This window comes from Alosa alosa, chromosome 9 (assembly GCF_017589495.1).
Source record: "Alosa alosa isolate M-15738 ecotype Scorff River chromosome 9, AALO_Geno_1.1, whole genome shotgun sequence".
NCBI classification, from domain to species: Eukaryota; Metazoa; Chordata; class Actinopteri; order Clupeiformes; family Clupeidae; genus Alosa; species Alosa alosa.
Window position 1 is genome coordinate 18,061,763 of NC_063197.1, and position 16,693 is coordinate 18,078,455.

A 16,693-nucleotide genomic window follows, 5' to 3' on the forward strand; every position below is an offset into this window, starting at 1 on the left:
TTTCTTTAATGAGGCCATGGTGCCATGTCTCTGCAGCAGCATTGAGTAATAAAGAGATGCCTCATGACCCTTTCCATATGTTTATATAATGAGGGAAGGTGTCTCTGCGCTAAGTGGAGCAGTGGGAGGTTGAATTTTTTTCTTTAAGAGACTATGAATTTGTATGTATCGCCAGTAATTGTTCTTATGCAAGTGGAATTCCGCCTGTAGATCATTGAACGTTTTGAGGTCTCTTCCTTCATAGAGGTTGCCTAGTGTTAAAATTCCTCTCTGTACCCATTCTTTCCCATAGAAAGAAGTTTTCCCAATTTTCAAGCAAGGATTGTACCATATGCTAGATGTCATATTTAAGAAGGGGTCAAAATGTAAATTGTTTGCCGTTTTTCTCCAGATTCCCCTAAGACATGAGAGAACAGGATGGTCCTGCGCAGCGGGGGGAAGTGTGGCTGTAAGATGTGCAGCCAATGGGAGATCAGGGCAAGAATGAGCCTCTGCAGTGAACCATGGTGGAGCCCGTTCTGGGGGAAGGTACCACTGTGCCAGGTGTCAATTTAGCTCTTTTTTAATAAACAAGTGAGAATAAATAAGTGTCACGTGTGTATATGAGTGTGTGAGCGTCTGTGCATGAGTCTGTGAATGCAAGTGAGTGATTTTGAATGTGTGAGTGTTTTTTAATGTGTCTCTTTGTGTGTGTGTGTGTGTGTGTGTGTGTGTGTGTGTGTGTGTGTGTGTGTGTGTGTCTGTACAAAAACACTGAGGTAAGCCCCAGCTGTAAAGCTATCACCAGGGATGGTCTGAGCCCTCACACTTGTTCTGGGAACACAAGGCCCAACATATCCCATGCCTAACCAAATTAGATACACACGCATACTCTCTCTCTCTCTCTCACACACACACACACACACACACACACACACACACACACACACACACACACACACACACACACACACACACACACACACACACAAGCCTGTGCCAGGAAGCCCATTTAGCTCATTTACACATATGGTCATAGACACAGTTATGCATACACATTCACACACCTATACCCTCTTTCCACATCGACATGCATATGCAGGCTAAACATATGGAGATTTTAAGCAACTGTGTGTGTGTGTGTGTGTGTGTGTGTGTGTGTGTGTGTGTGTGTGTGTGTGTGTGTGTGTGTGTGTGTGTGTGTGTGTGTGTTTTTGTGTATTCTTCTGGGCTCTGCCAAAGGCATTGCCCTGCTGACAGACTCCTGGGAGAACAAGCACACACAAACACACACAGTGTGCAGATAAAATGAAATGCTACCCCACAACCCCCGGATCATTTTCAATCTCATGTGACAGGAGAATATATCCACTCAGCTCAGGAAATGGCTCAATTAAACAGCAAGCTTGGTGTTCAGGGAATTGCTCAGACCATTTTCTGCTGCATATTCAAGGGTTACTGAAACTCGATGCTCTAGCTGTGTAAGTGTGTGCATGGGGCAAGAGTAAGTGTATTTTGTTTTCTGTGTCTATGGTTAATGAGAGAGAGAGAGTATGTATATAATATAATATACACTATATAATATATATATATATATATATATATATATATATATATATATATATATATATATAATATATATATAATATATTATATATATACACTATATAATATATAATATATTGTATATATATATATATATATATATATACATTATATATATATATATATACATTATATACTGTATGTGTGTGTGTGTGTGTGTGTGTGTGTGTGTGTGTGTGTGAGGTGTCTATTTGATGTATTGTGAGAGTCAGCTTAGTGGGAGTTAGCACATCAGTCCCATAAGAAAGCAGTAATACCCCACTCCTGCTACCACTGCACTCCCAGAGGAGAAGTCAGGCCCCTGTCCTGCCTCCCTCTCCCTGAGCTTTACTGGGCTGGGCTGAGCTGAGCTGAGCTGGAGCAGGGCCTGTGGAGGATATCTCTACTGTCTGCCAAATGCCCCTTGTAAATGTCCCCTTCGAAGGCACACAGGATGCAGTCCTGCTGGCGAATGACCCTATCTGTCAGGACTTAACGTCCTCCGCAAAGAGGAGTCTGAATTGCAGTCGATTTTACGAGGTCCTTATCTCACAGATGGTGTTTCAGCACAGGGATATGTTTCAACAGATGCAATCATGTCACTGTGTTTTATGATTGGGTGTTGGTGCCTGTGTACAGTATTTGGCATGTGGGTGTACTTGCTTGAAAGTGTCTCATCACATATAATAATAATAATGATGATAATAATGTTTAGAGGTGTGCGGACAGTTCCAAGCAGTTGTGTTGTCTATATTTGTTTGCAATATATGTAAGTGTATTGTATATGTATGTGTGATGTGCCACACATATGAAGAAGAAAGGGAAAAAATATGACTGCTTCTAAGCGCTTTGCGTGCAAGGGGGTGGTTTGAGCGTGTTTGCATGTCATAATCTGGGATGCACATTTCCACGGCCCCGTGACGAGCGACCCATGCAAGAGCAGAAAACAACAAAGACGGAGAGAGAGAGGGGGAATAAAGGAGAGGAAGAGAGGAAAAGAAAAAAGGGGCAAGAAAGGGAGCCTATCACATCAGGACATATGGAAATAATAGCAATGCCCGCTGCTGCGTTCTTGGGGAATGCCACGGTATCGGCGCACATTTGAGAATGATTATTACCGAGAGGCGAGGCAGGAACATGAAAGCCCTACTGAAGAGCTGGTATCAGGATGGGCAAACAAGCTGGCTTACAAGATGAGATAGGATTGCATGTGTGTATAGGTGTGGGTTTGTGTGTGTGTCTTGCTTGAGGTGCGTGTGCCTTGTTTGAAGTTGGTGCAAATGTGTGTGTCAGTATGAACAGATGTGTGCGTATATACTCTCTATACACTCTCTATGGTTGCATGCATATGTTGACCCATTTATTGTTTGTGATGCATGTAACTGCATGCATTCTGCATCTCCATTTGTGCAGGTGTGTGTGCAGAGGTGGAAAGTAACGAAATACATTTACTCACGTTACTGTATTGAGTAGTTTTTCTGTGTATTTTGTATTTTTTAAGTAGTTTATAAAATCGGTATTTTAAATTTTACTTGATTACTTTTTGAGTGAAGTATTGTACTTCGCTACTTCAAAATTCCCATCCGTTACTTGAGTAAAAAAAAAAGTTAAGACTAACGAAAACAGAAAGGGAGAGAAAAAAAATCGCGCCCTAAACCACTAGCCTACTGATAATGATCAGCATGTAGCCTACAACAGGACATGAATCAAGCTGACGCCATGCAGTCTTTCTGAAAGTGAAGGAGATGGAGCTGGATCACGAGATGCATCAGATTAGCCTAACCTATGAAAGTGTATTTTCCGCTATTCCAATGGGTTGTCTCAGTTTGTTTTAGCACCGATGAGTGCGGAGATATTCAAGCAAACACCATGGGATTTCGTGTTTTGACGTTTGTGCTCACCTTTCTTTGGAAAGAAGTTTATTAGCAGTTGTTTCCCCTCATTTTGATGTCTCTCTTTTTCCTGTTTTGGCCTTTGTTTTTAGTAACCTGACTTGGCTTTCTTGGAGAAAGACATTGCACCAGCAGCACAACAATTAGCGGTCCACTAGTAGCGATGGTCAACTAAATAAACAAAAGATAGACTACCTTATGAATCGTGCAGGCGGACTAAACCATTTAGCTCATTAGCAAGGGAGAGTGAGAGTGACCTTAGACAGTTTTCACTATGTTTTGTATACAAAATCCAGTCAGTCAAACTTTACATTTCGTCTGACATTCATTTTTACATTTAATTTTGAAGTTAAAATATTCAGGTAAAATAAATATATGGGGGAAATAAGTATTGAACGCTTAATTTTTTTTTTTTTTCAATAATTAGCCTATACTTCCAGTGAGTCTATTCGAAATTTTCACCAAACATTATATTAACACACATATAGGCCTAAAAAATCCAAACATAGGAGTTTTGTGTATTAAAGTGGAATGACACAGGAAAAAAGTATTGAACGTGCCTACTGAAATTTCTTCAATACTTTGTGGAAAAGCCTTTGTTTGTAAAGACAGCTTCAAGACATTTCCTGTATGACAAAACTTATTAGTCGCAGTATCAGGTGTGATTTTGGTCTATTGTTCTAAACAGATTCCAGGGGTCCCTCTTGTGAATCCTGATCTTTAGTTCCAGATTACTTCCAGAACTGTTTAATTGAATTTAATTGAATTGGCTCATGGAATTGACTATCCCTCTGACTCTCTGGTCAGAAATATTGCGAGGAGATAATGCCTGTGCCGGTTGATGATGCAGTGATGTTTCTTCCACTTGGAGATAATGGCTCCCATGCTGCTTACTGGAAGATTCTGGAAGTTTTGAAATGCATCTGTAACCAGTTTCATTGATATGTTTTGCAACAATAAGGTTGCAAAGGTCTTGGGAGAGCTTTTTGCTTTTATCCATCATGAAATGTTTCTTGTGTGACACCTTGGTAATGAAAAACCTTTTTATAGCCCATCAATATGTAAGCTACTAACCAAGCTTCTATTAATTTGCGCAGATAGAAAGGATAACTACTCTCTAACTACTTACAGATTCCAGCTCGTTCCTTCCCTTTCCTTGCCTTAGTGCTTTTTCTTAGCGTGTTCAATACTTTTTCCCTGTGTTATTCCACTTTATTACACATGACTCTACTTATGGAGTTGTTTGGATTTTTTATGTGTGGATTACCTGAGTTATTACTAATGCCTGATGAAAATGTTGTGCCCCCTGTATTCCACTTTTCAAGGGCCCTCTCCTCCATTGCCCTATACTTCCCACTTTCCCCCTCAGTTCGACGCCCTTTAATCTGCTGAACCTTCTGCTCGTTTCCAAATATAAAAAAAAACTCTCTGCAACTCAACATTGGCCTGCCTGCCTCAGCTGCCTGTGAGGGGCTTTTCAGTTGTGCTGGATTACTGTTCACTGCAAAGCGACCCATGAGTGCAACTAACTTTGAAAATCAACTACTGCTCAAACTTAAAGGAGAACTCCGGTGATTTTTCACATAGATCTCTATTTCTCAACATCCTTATCAGGCAAGTTACCTCCCTTTCGGCGGCCATATTGCAACACTTTTGGGCACTTATCGTGCATCTATTTCGGCAGAAATGCGTGTGCGTAAGGCTTCACGACACCAATCTTGCTCCAGCAACGAGATCACAACAGATGATTGGCACGATGTCTTCACAGCACACCACATGATTGGCTCCTTCCTCTGTCAGAGGCCCCAAGTAGTACGTGTTGGCAACAATACCTCAAGCAGCATCACACTGAGCACAGGGGCCCCCCAAGGCTGCGTGCTCAGTCCGCTGCTCTTCACCCTGCTGGCGCATGACTGCGCTGCAACCTACAGCAACAATCACATAGTGAAATTTGCTGGCGGCCCTAACTCTGGTGGGTCTCATCACCAAGGGCGGCGAGACTCAATACAGGTTGGAGGTCGACCATCTGACCACGTGGTGCAGGGACAACAACCTCCTGCTGAACGTCAGCAAGACCAAAGAGATTGTTGTTGACTTCGAGAGGTCACACCCAACACCTGCCACTGACCATCGACGGTGCTGTGGTGGAGAGAGCGAGCAGCACCAAATTCCTGGGGGTGCACATCAGCGAAGACCTCTCCTGGACCACCAACACTGCATCACTGGCGAAGAGAGCTCAGCGCCGCCTGTACTTCCTGCGGAAACTCAGGCGAGCAAGTGCTCCACCAGCCATCATGACCACATTCTACCGAGGCACCATTGAGAGCATCCTCTCCAGCTCCAAAATTGTGAGTGATGCAAGTCACCCCGCTCACAATCTGTTTGATCTACTGCCCTCTGGGAAGAGGTACAGAAGCCTGCGCTCCCGCACTACCAGACTCACCAACAGCTTCATACACCAAGCTGTAAGGATGCTGAACTCTCTCCCTCCTCTCCCCCCTCCACCCTCAGCTACATAACATCCTGGACATTGGACCCACAATGGCCGCCTGCACTACTCCACTTGCACACTTGAACACTTGCACACTTGTACACTTTACAACTTGGTGTTGTTGTCCTGAAAACACAACACTTCTGCTGCTCTTACATAACTTGCACCACGATGCCACTTTCTTCATTACTCAGGTCAAACAGAACTACCCAAGCCTCTTATTGGCCTGACTTTGCACTAGTTTTTTATTGACTGTCTATGCACAATTTCAACAAAATTTTGCTGCTCTTATTTTTTCATTATTATATGTGCCCTCTTATTTACTTATTTACTTACTTTTGTTTTACTTGAATGTTATGTTTGTCTGTGGACTCAAAATTGGTAAAATATGTCTTGTCTTCACCGTGGGATAGTGAGAAACGTAATTTCGATCTCTTTGTATGTCTGGAACATGTGAAGAAATTGACAATAAAGCTGACTTTGACTTTGACTTTGACTTTTGACTTTGACTTTGACTTTGACTCAATGTATTTTACAACACACCACATGATTGGCTCAATGTATTCACATGTCAACGTTTTTGCCCGAAGGGTTGTGATATGTGTAGACAACTGCCATATTAATTCCTAAACTAACCCCATGCATTACTATGGAGGATTTTTTGAGTGCTGTATCTCCTCATTAGAAAGTCTCTGGTAAAACTGGTTGTTCTGGTACCCCCCCCCCCCAAAAAAAAAAAAAAAACTAACTAACTTTTACTTAAATTACATTTTAAATGAACTACTTTTTTACTTTTACTTGAGTACATTTTCAGATTGGTATTTTAACTTGTACTTGAGTAATATTTCATCAAGGTATTGGTACTTTTACCACCTTTGTGTGTGTGTGTGTGTGTGTATGTGTGTGTGTGTGTGTGTGTGTGTGTGTGTGTGTGTGTGTGTGTGTGTGTGTGTGTGTGTGTGTGTGTGTGTGTGTGTGTGTGTGTGTGTGTGTGTGTGTGTGTTTGTGTGTCAGTTCGTGTGACTGTGAACATGTGCATGTTTATCTCTGCGTGTCTGCATCGGGGGATAGACAGCGCCAGTGTGTCTAGTTTAGGAGAGGGCCTCTCAAACTCATTTCGGCATGATTTTCTCATGGCCTATAGGGGCTTAGGCCCCAGATACCTGAGTGCACTCCATTTTCATTTTCTCCCTAAGTCCTCCCAGCCTCAGGCCTCCAGCTCTGTTGGCTAAATATGTCCAGTTATCCCATCCAGGGGGCTTGGGGATGGGGGAAGCTCACTTTCTCTGCAGGTGCCCCCCCTCTGCTGGTGCCCTTCTGGGATGGTGAGAGTGGGGTGATGCACACTCCGAATAAACAAACAGGAAAGAGAACCTTGGTAGGAGAGAGCGGAGAGAAGGAGTGGGGGGCGAGATGGAAAGAGAGAGTGTGGGCGAGAAATAGAGATAGACAGAGCATGTTCCGCTCAGTGTTTCAAAAATCCTGACTGGAAAACAATGACGTTGTCATGGGGACACCGTGCCAACAGCGCTGATCTCACTCCTTGGCTTTATCTGCCGCGTAAACACCGGGCTGTCCGTTATTCTGTGCCAGAGGCGTTACCAAGGCGACACCAACCTCGGACGGGCCTGGCGTAACGACAACAGTCCGGGTCATGTGCGCCTGACAGCTGGGTCAGTAGGTCTCTGCAGAGGCTGTCGAATACTTCTGCTATGGCACGCTGGACTTAGCGCTGGCTGGACTGAGCACTGGCTGGACTGGAGTGCAGTGTGTTCCATGGGGCTCATTCGTAAATACCCCTCCAAACACACACAGCGATGCTCGAACATTGAGCTGGGATTTGGGCTAAATAACTTAAATGCTGCAGTGATTTCCAGCTGACAAGTGGGACTTTATATGCAGTGTTCTGGGACTGTGCGTGAGAAAGCAATTGAGAAAGAAGAGAGAAGGAACAAGAGATAGAAAGAGAGCGAGAAAAGACAAGCAAAAGAGACACAATGAATGTGTGTGTGTGTGTCTGTGTGAATTTGTTTGCAATTTTGTGTGCATCTGCTTATCTGTGTGTCTCTGTGTGTGTGTGTGTGTGTGTGTGTGTGTGTGTGTGTGTGTGTGTGTGTGTGTGTGTGTGTGTGTGTGTGTGTGTGTGTGTGTGTGTGTGTGTGTGGTGTGTGTGTGTGAGGATGTGGAAAGTTGTAGGTACTGGAGCAGACAGAGCTGCTTGCCAAACCTCGGTTGTGTGTGTTGATGGCAGCTGTTTAAAAAGCCCAGTCTGGACCACAGTGTATCCGCCTCCAACCTGTGGTCGAGCATCCACACATACACACACACACACACACACACACACTACACACACACACACACACTACACTCACTCAGTGTTCAAGCCTGAGTTTAACCTGCCTCCCGCGCTAAACACACAGACACACACTGATATACATGCAAACACACACATAAACACACACACACATTCAAACACACAAGTCTCTTTACACAGCTTCTCACAGACAAGAGACAACACATGAGCATCCAAATGGGCAAAAACATGCATACACACTCATCACAAGCTCAATGGCCTATACAGATACAATGGCCCAGACACAATGCCTCTCTTTACTAACATTAGCATGTCAGACCCAACAGTATGTACAATATAAGCACATGTAACCAAAGAAAGACTGGAACACAAAGACAAAGGATGATTTACAATCATGCTGAATGCTTGGCTGTTTTTCGTACGGCTGACTTCTCAATTTGTCTTTATGCCGCTGAGACATGAGAAAGAAAGAGGGAACGTGAGAAAGTACCAGAGAGAGTGAATGCTGCATGTGAAAGAGGAAAGAGAATGTGTGTGTGTGTGTGTGTGTGTGTGTGTGTGTGTGTGTGTGTGTGTGTGTGTGTGTGTGTGTGTGTGTGTTTTTAAAGGGGGGGGGGATTCACAGAGTAATTCAGCGATTCTGCAGTACTCAATTCATTGCAAGAGATTTGACTACATTACATCACGGTAACATTATCTGTGTAAATAAATAAAAAGCTGAAATAACAAAATGAAATATGTATTTATTCATTGCATCTCACAACTGAATTAAGACAGTGTTCAAAGTGCACAAGAGTAGCTTAGTGCCTCCTAAAATATAAAAACTATTTGACAAAGTGAGGAGGATTACCCTCATTCAAGTACAATCACGAGGATACCTGAGGTAGTGACTCTGGTAAGGTAAATTGCTGGATGAGTCCATTTAGAATATGAATAGTAATTGAGTAGATAAGTAATGAGTAGAATATGAATGTAATATTTTAGTGCAAATATAAATATTTGGTGTAACGTTAATTTATGGCAAAAATTAGTCATACAACATATTGCTGTATTGATATTTTGTCCCACTCCTAGTATATGTTTGAGTTTGAGTGTGTGTTTGTGTGTGTGAGTGTGTGTGTGTGTGTGTGTGTGTGTGTGTGTGTGTGTGTGTGTGTGTGTGTGTGTGTGTGTGTGTGTGTGTGTCTACTGTTCCATATCCGCAGTAATAGGATTATAGGAAGCATGTTTATTTGGAAGAGACTATGTTTCCTATACCCTTGAACTCATGATAGATTGCTGAACTGCTTTAATCTACTGGATTATTCAGAAGATGTGATTCCTAATGTAACTTGACTTGTAAAGTGGAATCAAATAAAGTATATAAAATGTGTGTGTGTGTGTGTGTGTGTGTGTGTGTGTGTGCCCAGATTCCATCGAGAGTAAGTGTGTGTGAGGATAGAAGTAAATTGTAGACTCACATGAAAGGTGCGTTTGACTCCAGGGGCCAGGTTTTCAGTCTTCAGCCTCCAGGTGACGGGCTGGGGGGAGTTCAGCACAAACACCAGGGCCTTCTGGTGGACCCGGACAGACTGGATGGGCTTCAGGTGGAGGGACACCTGGACACGCGGGAGAGAAATGAACATAGCACTTAGGATGAGTGCACTCTGACATAGAAGATTGGTCCCTCTGACTCAAGGGCAAGCCATTGTCTACTCAGCCAGCATTTTTGTCCGCCTGAAATTCAGTCTACTAACTGATTGTGACAGGTATTAGTTGTTTAAGTGGATAGTAACGAGTAGCGATAGGCCAACAGAACTGAATTCAGAAACTGCACGCTGAAATCCATAAAATTGACCAAAGCACTAGGCGGAAGGCAAGCTTTGTAAATGTTACTTTAATCACCACTGCCGCTGTGAGGGATTTTTATGCTAATTTGCAACTGGTCATGCTTAGTTTCCTTCTTAATTAAACAACAGGTTTGCTTGAGGCTTGATCACCCCTTGTCTGTTTACAGGCTCTGTCTAAGCAAATACATGGAACATTTGCATGTTGCAGTGGTATAATTAGTATGGTCAGCATACTTAATCAGGCTTAGCAACATATCCTTCCCCAGGAAGTAAACCTCTGGTTGTCAATTATGCAAACTAAATAGTGAGTCCTTATGGTCCTTTTCTTGTAGCCAACTACTGGAGTTTTGCGTGAGAAATAGGCCTTTAAGCCAAGACTGTAGAACTCATTCAGAAAATGAGGACACTCGTAATATTGAGCTTTGTTTAGATTGCAGGTCAAACCTGACTCATGCTTCTGCACATGTGGTTCTCCTTGAGCAACTGCAACTCTGTGTGGGATTATTAAGCACTTATATGCAAGAGCAGTGAGGAATATAGGACAAGACAGTCCCAGTAAAACAGTGGGGTATATCATCATGACTGAGGATTTCCTCTGGTACTGACAATATTCCTCCAAACAATAATTATTCAGCAGGACATCTTGAAAGAGGCAGTGTTTGAATGGGGAGTGTGTGTGTGTGTGTGTGTGTGTGTGTGTGTGTGGGGGGGTATTCTCAAGGGGATGGAGGAGAGGAAGAGAGAGAGAGAGCAGCACTGGGTCCACGGTACGAGAGGAGAATACAAAGAGAGCTTTTACAAAGCACAGGAAGCCTACGCAAGGACCGCAGACACTTTCAGAGCGCAAGGAAGTCCAGAGCTTTCGCTTTCGGGCGAGCAGTGGACCCACAACCTCCCCAAACAACTGCGGTTGTGACCCCTCTCACACTTTTCCCTTTTTCACAACAGTTCGGGGGGGCGTTAGGTTGACGTTTCCTAGAGTAATGGCAGGGCTTGTTTCACCAGCTTGGGCTTGTTTTCGTCTTTATCAGTGGTTTTCTGGAGCTTTTCTGTTTTCTTTCTTTCTTTTTTTAGGGAAGGGGAGGGAGATTGTTTATGCGTTCATTTGCCTTATAATCTGGCAGCATAACGCACAGGCTGTGTTTTTCTTTGAGGAGCATTAATAGTATGTGGCCTCTGTGGTATTTGAACTTTTACACAGAGGGTCTTTTGTTAGAAAATGCCAGAACAAACTAACTTTCCAGCAATATGAGGATGCTTGAAGGGTATGGGGGGGGTACCTTATTGTGTGGGATAGGAGCTTCTATGCTGTTCCTGACTGTCAGATAAAATGGATCCCAGCAGCATGTTGGTGGCAGGGTCGCACCTCGGAGACCGATGTTGGTTCTCATTGCCCGGGGGCCAAAGCCCCTTGCCTGGCCCCAAGGACCAAATTTAGCCCGGTGATTTAAGGCCTCCCATCTCAAGTGAAACCCAACCCCTGTGCCAGACATATTTTGATTTAGGAGTCTTCGTCATCGCTCTGACAAATAGCCACGACTTCATGGCTCTTTCGACTTTTTTAAGCGGAGAAAAGAAATATGCTGCTCCACGATCGGCCTGTTTGAGGAGTTGACCGGATGTGCACACATCCAACCTCCAAAACGGCTCATTTACTGGGATGACATTCAAAATAAATCAGGCCAGAGGGAGGCAGAAGAGGGGGGTGAGTGGTGAATTGTAACTGATCTTGTAACCTTATAACGCTCCCCTTTTTTGTCACTTTCCGGTTCATTTCAAACTCAATTTGCAAACAAATCACGTTAGCCACCCTGCCGCATGTGAACTCCCTCCTCTTGGTCCACTAGGACAGGCATCCATATTGCATTACCTGCTTGCTCCTAGCATCCCTAACTCAATCTGTCACCATCAACATCAAGGCAAGTCCATCAGTGAGGAAAAACACAGCAAGACAAAGCCTCCCTTTCTACTGGTCTCTTTCATGTCTTCAGTATCAATTTCCGTGCAAAATCTGTATATGAAAAAAAAAAAAAAAATCAAAGAGACACATGGTGTTGTTCCGTGATGAGACACCGTGTTAGATCTAATGTTGTCTCTGCGTGTTTCTTAATGCTGTTACTCCATGAACGCTCGGAACGGCCCCTTCAGACGGTCACTGGCAGTTGTGTGGCCAGCACAGATGAGATCTTTCGTGGCTGGGAATAGGGACTACTTTCTCCGACTCCAGATGTGTATCTCCTGGAGACGGCCGCCTGTCCCAACTCCGTGGTCCACACCGCATGCATGAGCAACCGACACACACACATGCTCTAGACTCAACTGTGGCTGTGTCAGAGGTATTTTCGTTCACTATGAACATGCAGGGGACACACACAGGGGGAAACATCTTTGCTGTATTTTCCGTGCACTACTAGTACTTGAACTTAAAATGCGAACAGATTTCACACTTGTGACGTTATGTTCCCTAGTGCCTTAGCGCTTGCTCTTGTTCCGCATATGTGTGTGTGTGTGTGTGTGTGTGTGTGTGTGTGTGTGTGTGTGTGTGTGTGTGTGTGTGTGTGTGTGTGTGTGTGTGTGTGTGTGTGTGTTTGTGTGTGAACAAGCCAGGGTTAGAAGCCTACCAGACCAGACATTAAACAATTCTCTTGGACACACAAACAGACAGTTAATTTCTCTTTATCCTATGATCCCCACTCATAGCCCCCCCCCCGGCCCCGTCTAAAGTAAGCATCACTACTCCCCTCACACGGCTACCCAAAGCCACTCCATAATATCTCTACACACACCCCCCCCCCCTACGATTACCTATGAAATATCTCCCATTGTCCATTCTCAAAAAGCTCCCTGTGTGTAAATCAACAGTCTCTCCCACAAGGAGGTGCGACTGACTGCTGCTCCTGGAGTAGAGACCAGGTAGGGAGTCCTGGCCAATACACAAAGAGGAGGGAGAGGGAAGGCTTTTGGGGGGACAGGGGGAACAGTCAGGATAGGAAAGAAAAGAAGATAAAAAGAGAAAGGTGAGAGGAACAAAGAAAGACAAGTCAGTGCCAAGTGCTAAGTGAAAAAAGTGTGAAAAGTGTGTGTGTGTGTGTGTGTGTGTGTGTGTGTGTGTGTGTGTGTGTGTGTGTGTGTGTGTGTGTGTGTGTGTGTGTGTGTGTGTATGTGTGTGTGTGTGTATGTACACGCGCGTGCGTGCGTGCACGTGTGTGTGGTTATGGAAGAGGGGTGGGCGACTGCAAATGAGAGTGTTAGTAAAGAGACTCATAAAAGCGCTCCAATACTTATAATGAGAGGCCTTTAGAGGCTGGAGAATGGAAGAAATTACAGGGCGCTTATCTCACAGAAAAGTTGGCAGATGCTACAGCACACTCACGCACAAACAAACTCACTTTCACACACACATACACACACACACACACAGATGCAGATGAGTCAGACACTCACATATACTCACAAAAACACTCTCCAGCTCCCATACACAAACAGGGGCATTACAGCAAGGCCCAACAGCATATCATCATACTTGTCCATTTTCTCACTCCCCTGCTATCTTCTGCTTCTATCTTCTAGTCTAGCTTTCCCTTCCCTTCTCTCCCTCTCTCTCTCTTTCTACACACACACACACACACACACACACACACACACACACACACTTTCTGTCTGTCTCCATCTGTCTTTCTTCATATTTGTACTGAGTGAAAAATTTTGAGATGACTAACTAATCTGCCTAAGCCTCCCCCCTCTAGTTGTGCATAGACAAGCCTCTTCTGGGTCCTCAGCCGCCCTGTCCAAGAGCCCTACCTATTCATATTAACTTAGCATAACAGCACTCACCCCACAGACAACTAAACAGTCATAAATAAAGTTAAAGAAAGACAAAAGGATAAGAGGGATTTTTTTTGTTTTCTTTTTTTTTGGGGGGGGGGGTGAGATCCAAACTCTCCTGGTTGTAAAAGTTGTGGAATTTCAGCATCAGACAGAAAGTATTCCAAATGGAGTCATTCCGTAAAGGCATAAACAGGCTCGCAGCAAGCCAAGGGGGCTGCTGCTGCAGGGAAGAGCAAATTAGTCTGGCCAACACAGTGCCGTGAACTCCCAGTGCGGAAAGAGCAAGAGAGAGAGAGAGAGAAATGAAACGGAGGAGAAAAAGGCATGGAAAAAGAGGAAAGACAGAGAAGGAGAGAGAGAGAGAGAGAGATAGAACAAAAGAGAGCAATAGAGTGAATGAGAGAGACAGATATGGGGGTGGTGGGGTAAGAGAGAGAGAAGAGATAAATAGGGAAAAAGGTTTGCTCCCCTGACAGAACGTGGGTGCTGAGAGATGGACAGATCACATGGGACCCATTCAGCCAATCTGCTGGTCTGAGACAGTACATTACGTGCCACCATGGGGAGATCACAATGCTTTTATTACCCAGACAGAACAACACCACTGGCTTCACACTGAGGATGGACAACTCCAGTGGAAAACTGGAAAAATGTCAGTTCGATTACCGGATTCCACACCAAGTGCTGACATACTTTCTGAGCCTGATGACTTCATAGTAGGAAGCTGTCTGGTTACAACACTTCTAAACACACACAAACACACACACACACACATACACACACACAGACTGAGACCAGACACCACGATAAAAAGAAAACAGCTGTTGTCCTCCAAACTCTAGAATAGAGGCAGATAGAGGCGTTTTGCGGGGGTATTTTAGGGAGAACTGTATGACAAGGAGCAAATGTGAACCACAAGGTCAGATGTAGACACAGAACACTAACTACAACTTACACACCTCAGATTTTGTCACCTCTGATTTTTTTCAAGCATGTTTCCTGTGGAATTGATTTTCTTGACAACTAATGCCCCCATGAAAACATGTTTAAGATGGTGCATGACACAGAATGGGGACAGGGTTTAGCTTAACTAGATGCCAGAGACGCTCGTGGTAAATGTGAAAGTCTCGGCCCCCAGGGAGGGCTAGACAGGGATAAGCAGATCCGACCCCTAAGGGGTGTAACTAGGGTAGACGACAGACCGGGTGCCGCATGGCATTCCCAACGCCAGCGCAGCTTTGCACAGGAGCCCAGACAGGAAGAGAGGTTATGAGTAGGAGGAGTGCAGGGTCATGTGCTGAATAACAACAGACCACTGACTGATAGTCTGGTCCTGGGAGCGCTGGGGACCAAGGGATATGGAGGTGTGTTTTTTTTTCGGGGGTGCTGTTGTGTGTTGTGTGTGTTGTTGTGTGCTGTAGTGATGGAAGTGGAAAAGGCATTAACAGGTGGAGAGAGAGAGTGTGTGTGTGTGTGTGTGTGTGTGTGTGGAGGGGCTCTGGCCCAATCAACAATCAAGTTGCAGCAGGACAGAGACAACTGCCATGGGGGACAGCTGCAGACGTCAAAACGGAGGCAGAGGCCCAAGCCGAGACAGACCCATAGACAGACAGACAGACATACACCCAGATGGGAGGTCTCTGGCACATGCAGCTCGGAGGCGAGCAGTGGGTGTGGCAGAGTGGGACATGCTCTACTGAGGATGTCAACAAGCCGATCCAAAACAGCGCGATCGCAATCGGCCAAATCAAATAAACTTTTGAAAATCAACAATCCAAAACCAGACAAACCAACATTAATCAGGCGCAATCAGCATGATCAAGCTTAAGCCAGCAGCCTAAAAATCAATACTTAAGCAAAATCTCATCAGGAACCGTCAAATGAATGCCTAATGTCAACAATCCAGACCATAACTCTCCAAAACAAAAACCAATGCCAAACAGAACTAACTTTGCACAAATTCCTCAAAATTATGCAAGCCAGCGCAATTCTACCGCAATCATTATTGGCACAACTATTCTACCAAAAGCAAATAAGAGATCGGCAACCTCCAGCTCACCTGTGCGCACATACACCCATACATCACACCATTCACCTCTCCACCCGTCAGTAGCAGCGGCAGTGGCAGAGACGTGCCAGCAGCGCCAAAGAAGTGCCAAGCTCAGTGTTTACTGCCCAACCAAGCCTGTCACGCACACATGCCCCTTCTTCCCCCACCACCAAGGCATCAGTGGTGCCAACAGGGCCAGAGGACAAAGTGCAATGTGCAATAAGAAGAATGATTCATGGCTGTTCCGTGAGAGAGAAAGGGAGAGAGAGAGGCGAAGAGGGACGATAAATAAGCCCGTCTGTCTGTCTGTCAGACGTTTGAGGCCGACACCCGTGCCTCAGGTAGGGGTGCACCCGTACAGAAGCGCGGCTGTTTCCTTTATTGGCAGAATTCATTAGCGTAGCCGACAGGCCCCCACGGTGACTCACAGGAACACTCAAAACATCCTCCAATTAGGCCGGGAGAAATGCTAATCACTAAAATACACATGAACACACACACACACACACACACAAAAACACACACACACACACCTCGCAAATAATACAAGTCAACCAGTTCATTTTTAAAGGAGGTTGAGAAGGAAAGGCACACAATATTTTATATTGAGTAATGGAATAGGTCCTGGCATGCTGATAGCAATGGAAGGGCTGTGCAAAGGCTGTGAAGTTTGGTGAGGGGGAGAGGAGAGGAAGGCCGAAAGCTGAAAGGTACTGTAAACCTCAG

The 16,693-nt window shown here is 44.6% G+C and overlaps 1 protein-coding gene across 1 annotated transcript in view; it reads right to left on the reverse strand.

The window, feature by feature from the left end:
- Positions 1-16,693, reverse strand: part of tgfbr3 (transforming growth factor, beta receptor III) — a 111,789-nt gene that overhangs the window by 47,749 nt on the left and 47,347 nt on the right. Inside the window, exon 4 of the mRNA XM_048252716.1 lies at positions 9,721-9,858. Within this exon, the coding sequence (XP_048108673.1) occupies positions 9,721-9,858 (138 nt within the window). The remainder of the gene's footprint in view (positions 1-9,720; positions 9,859-16,693) is intronic.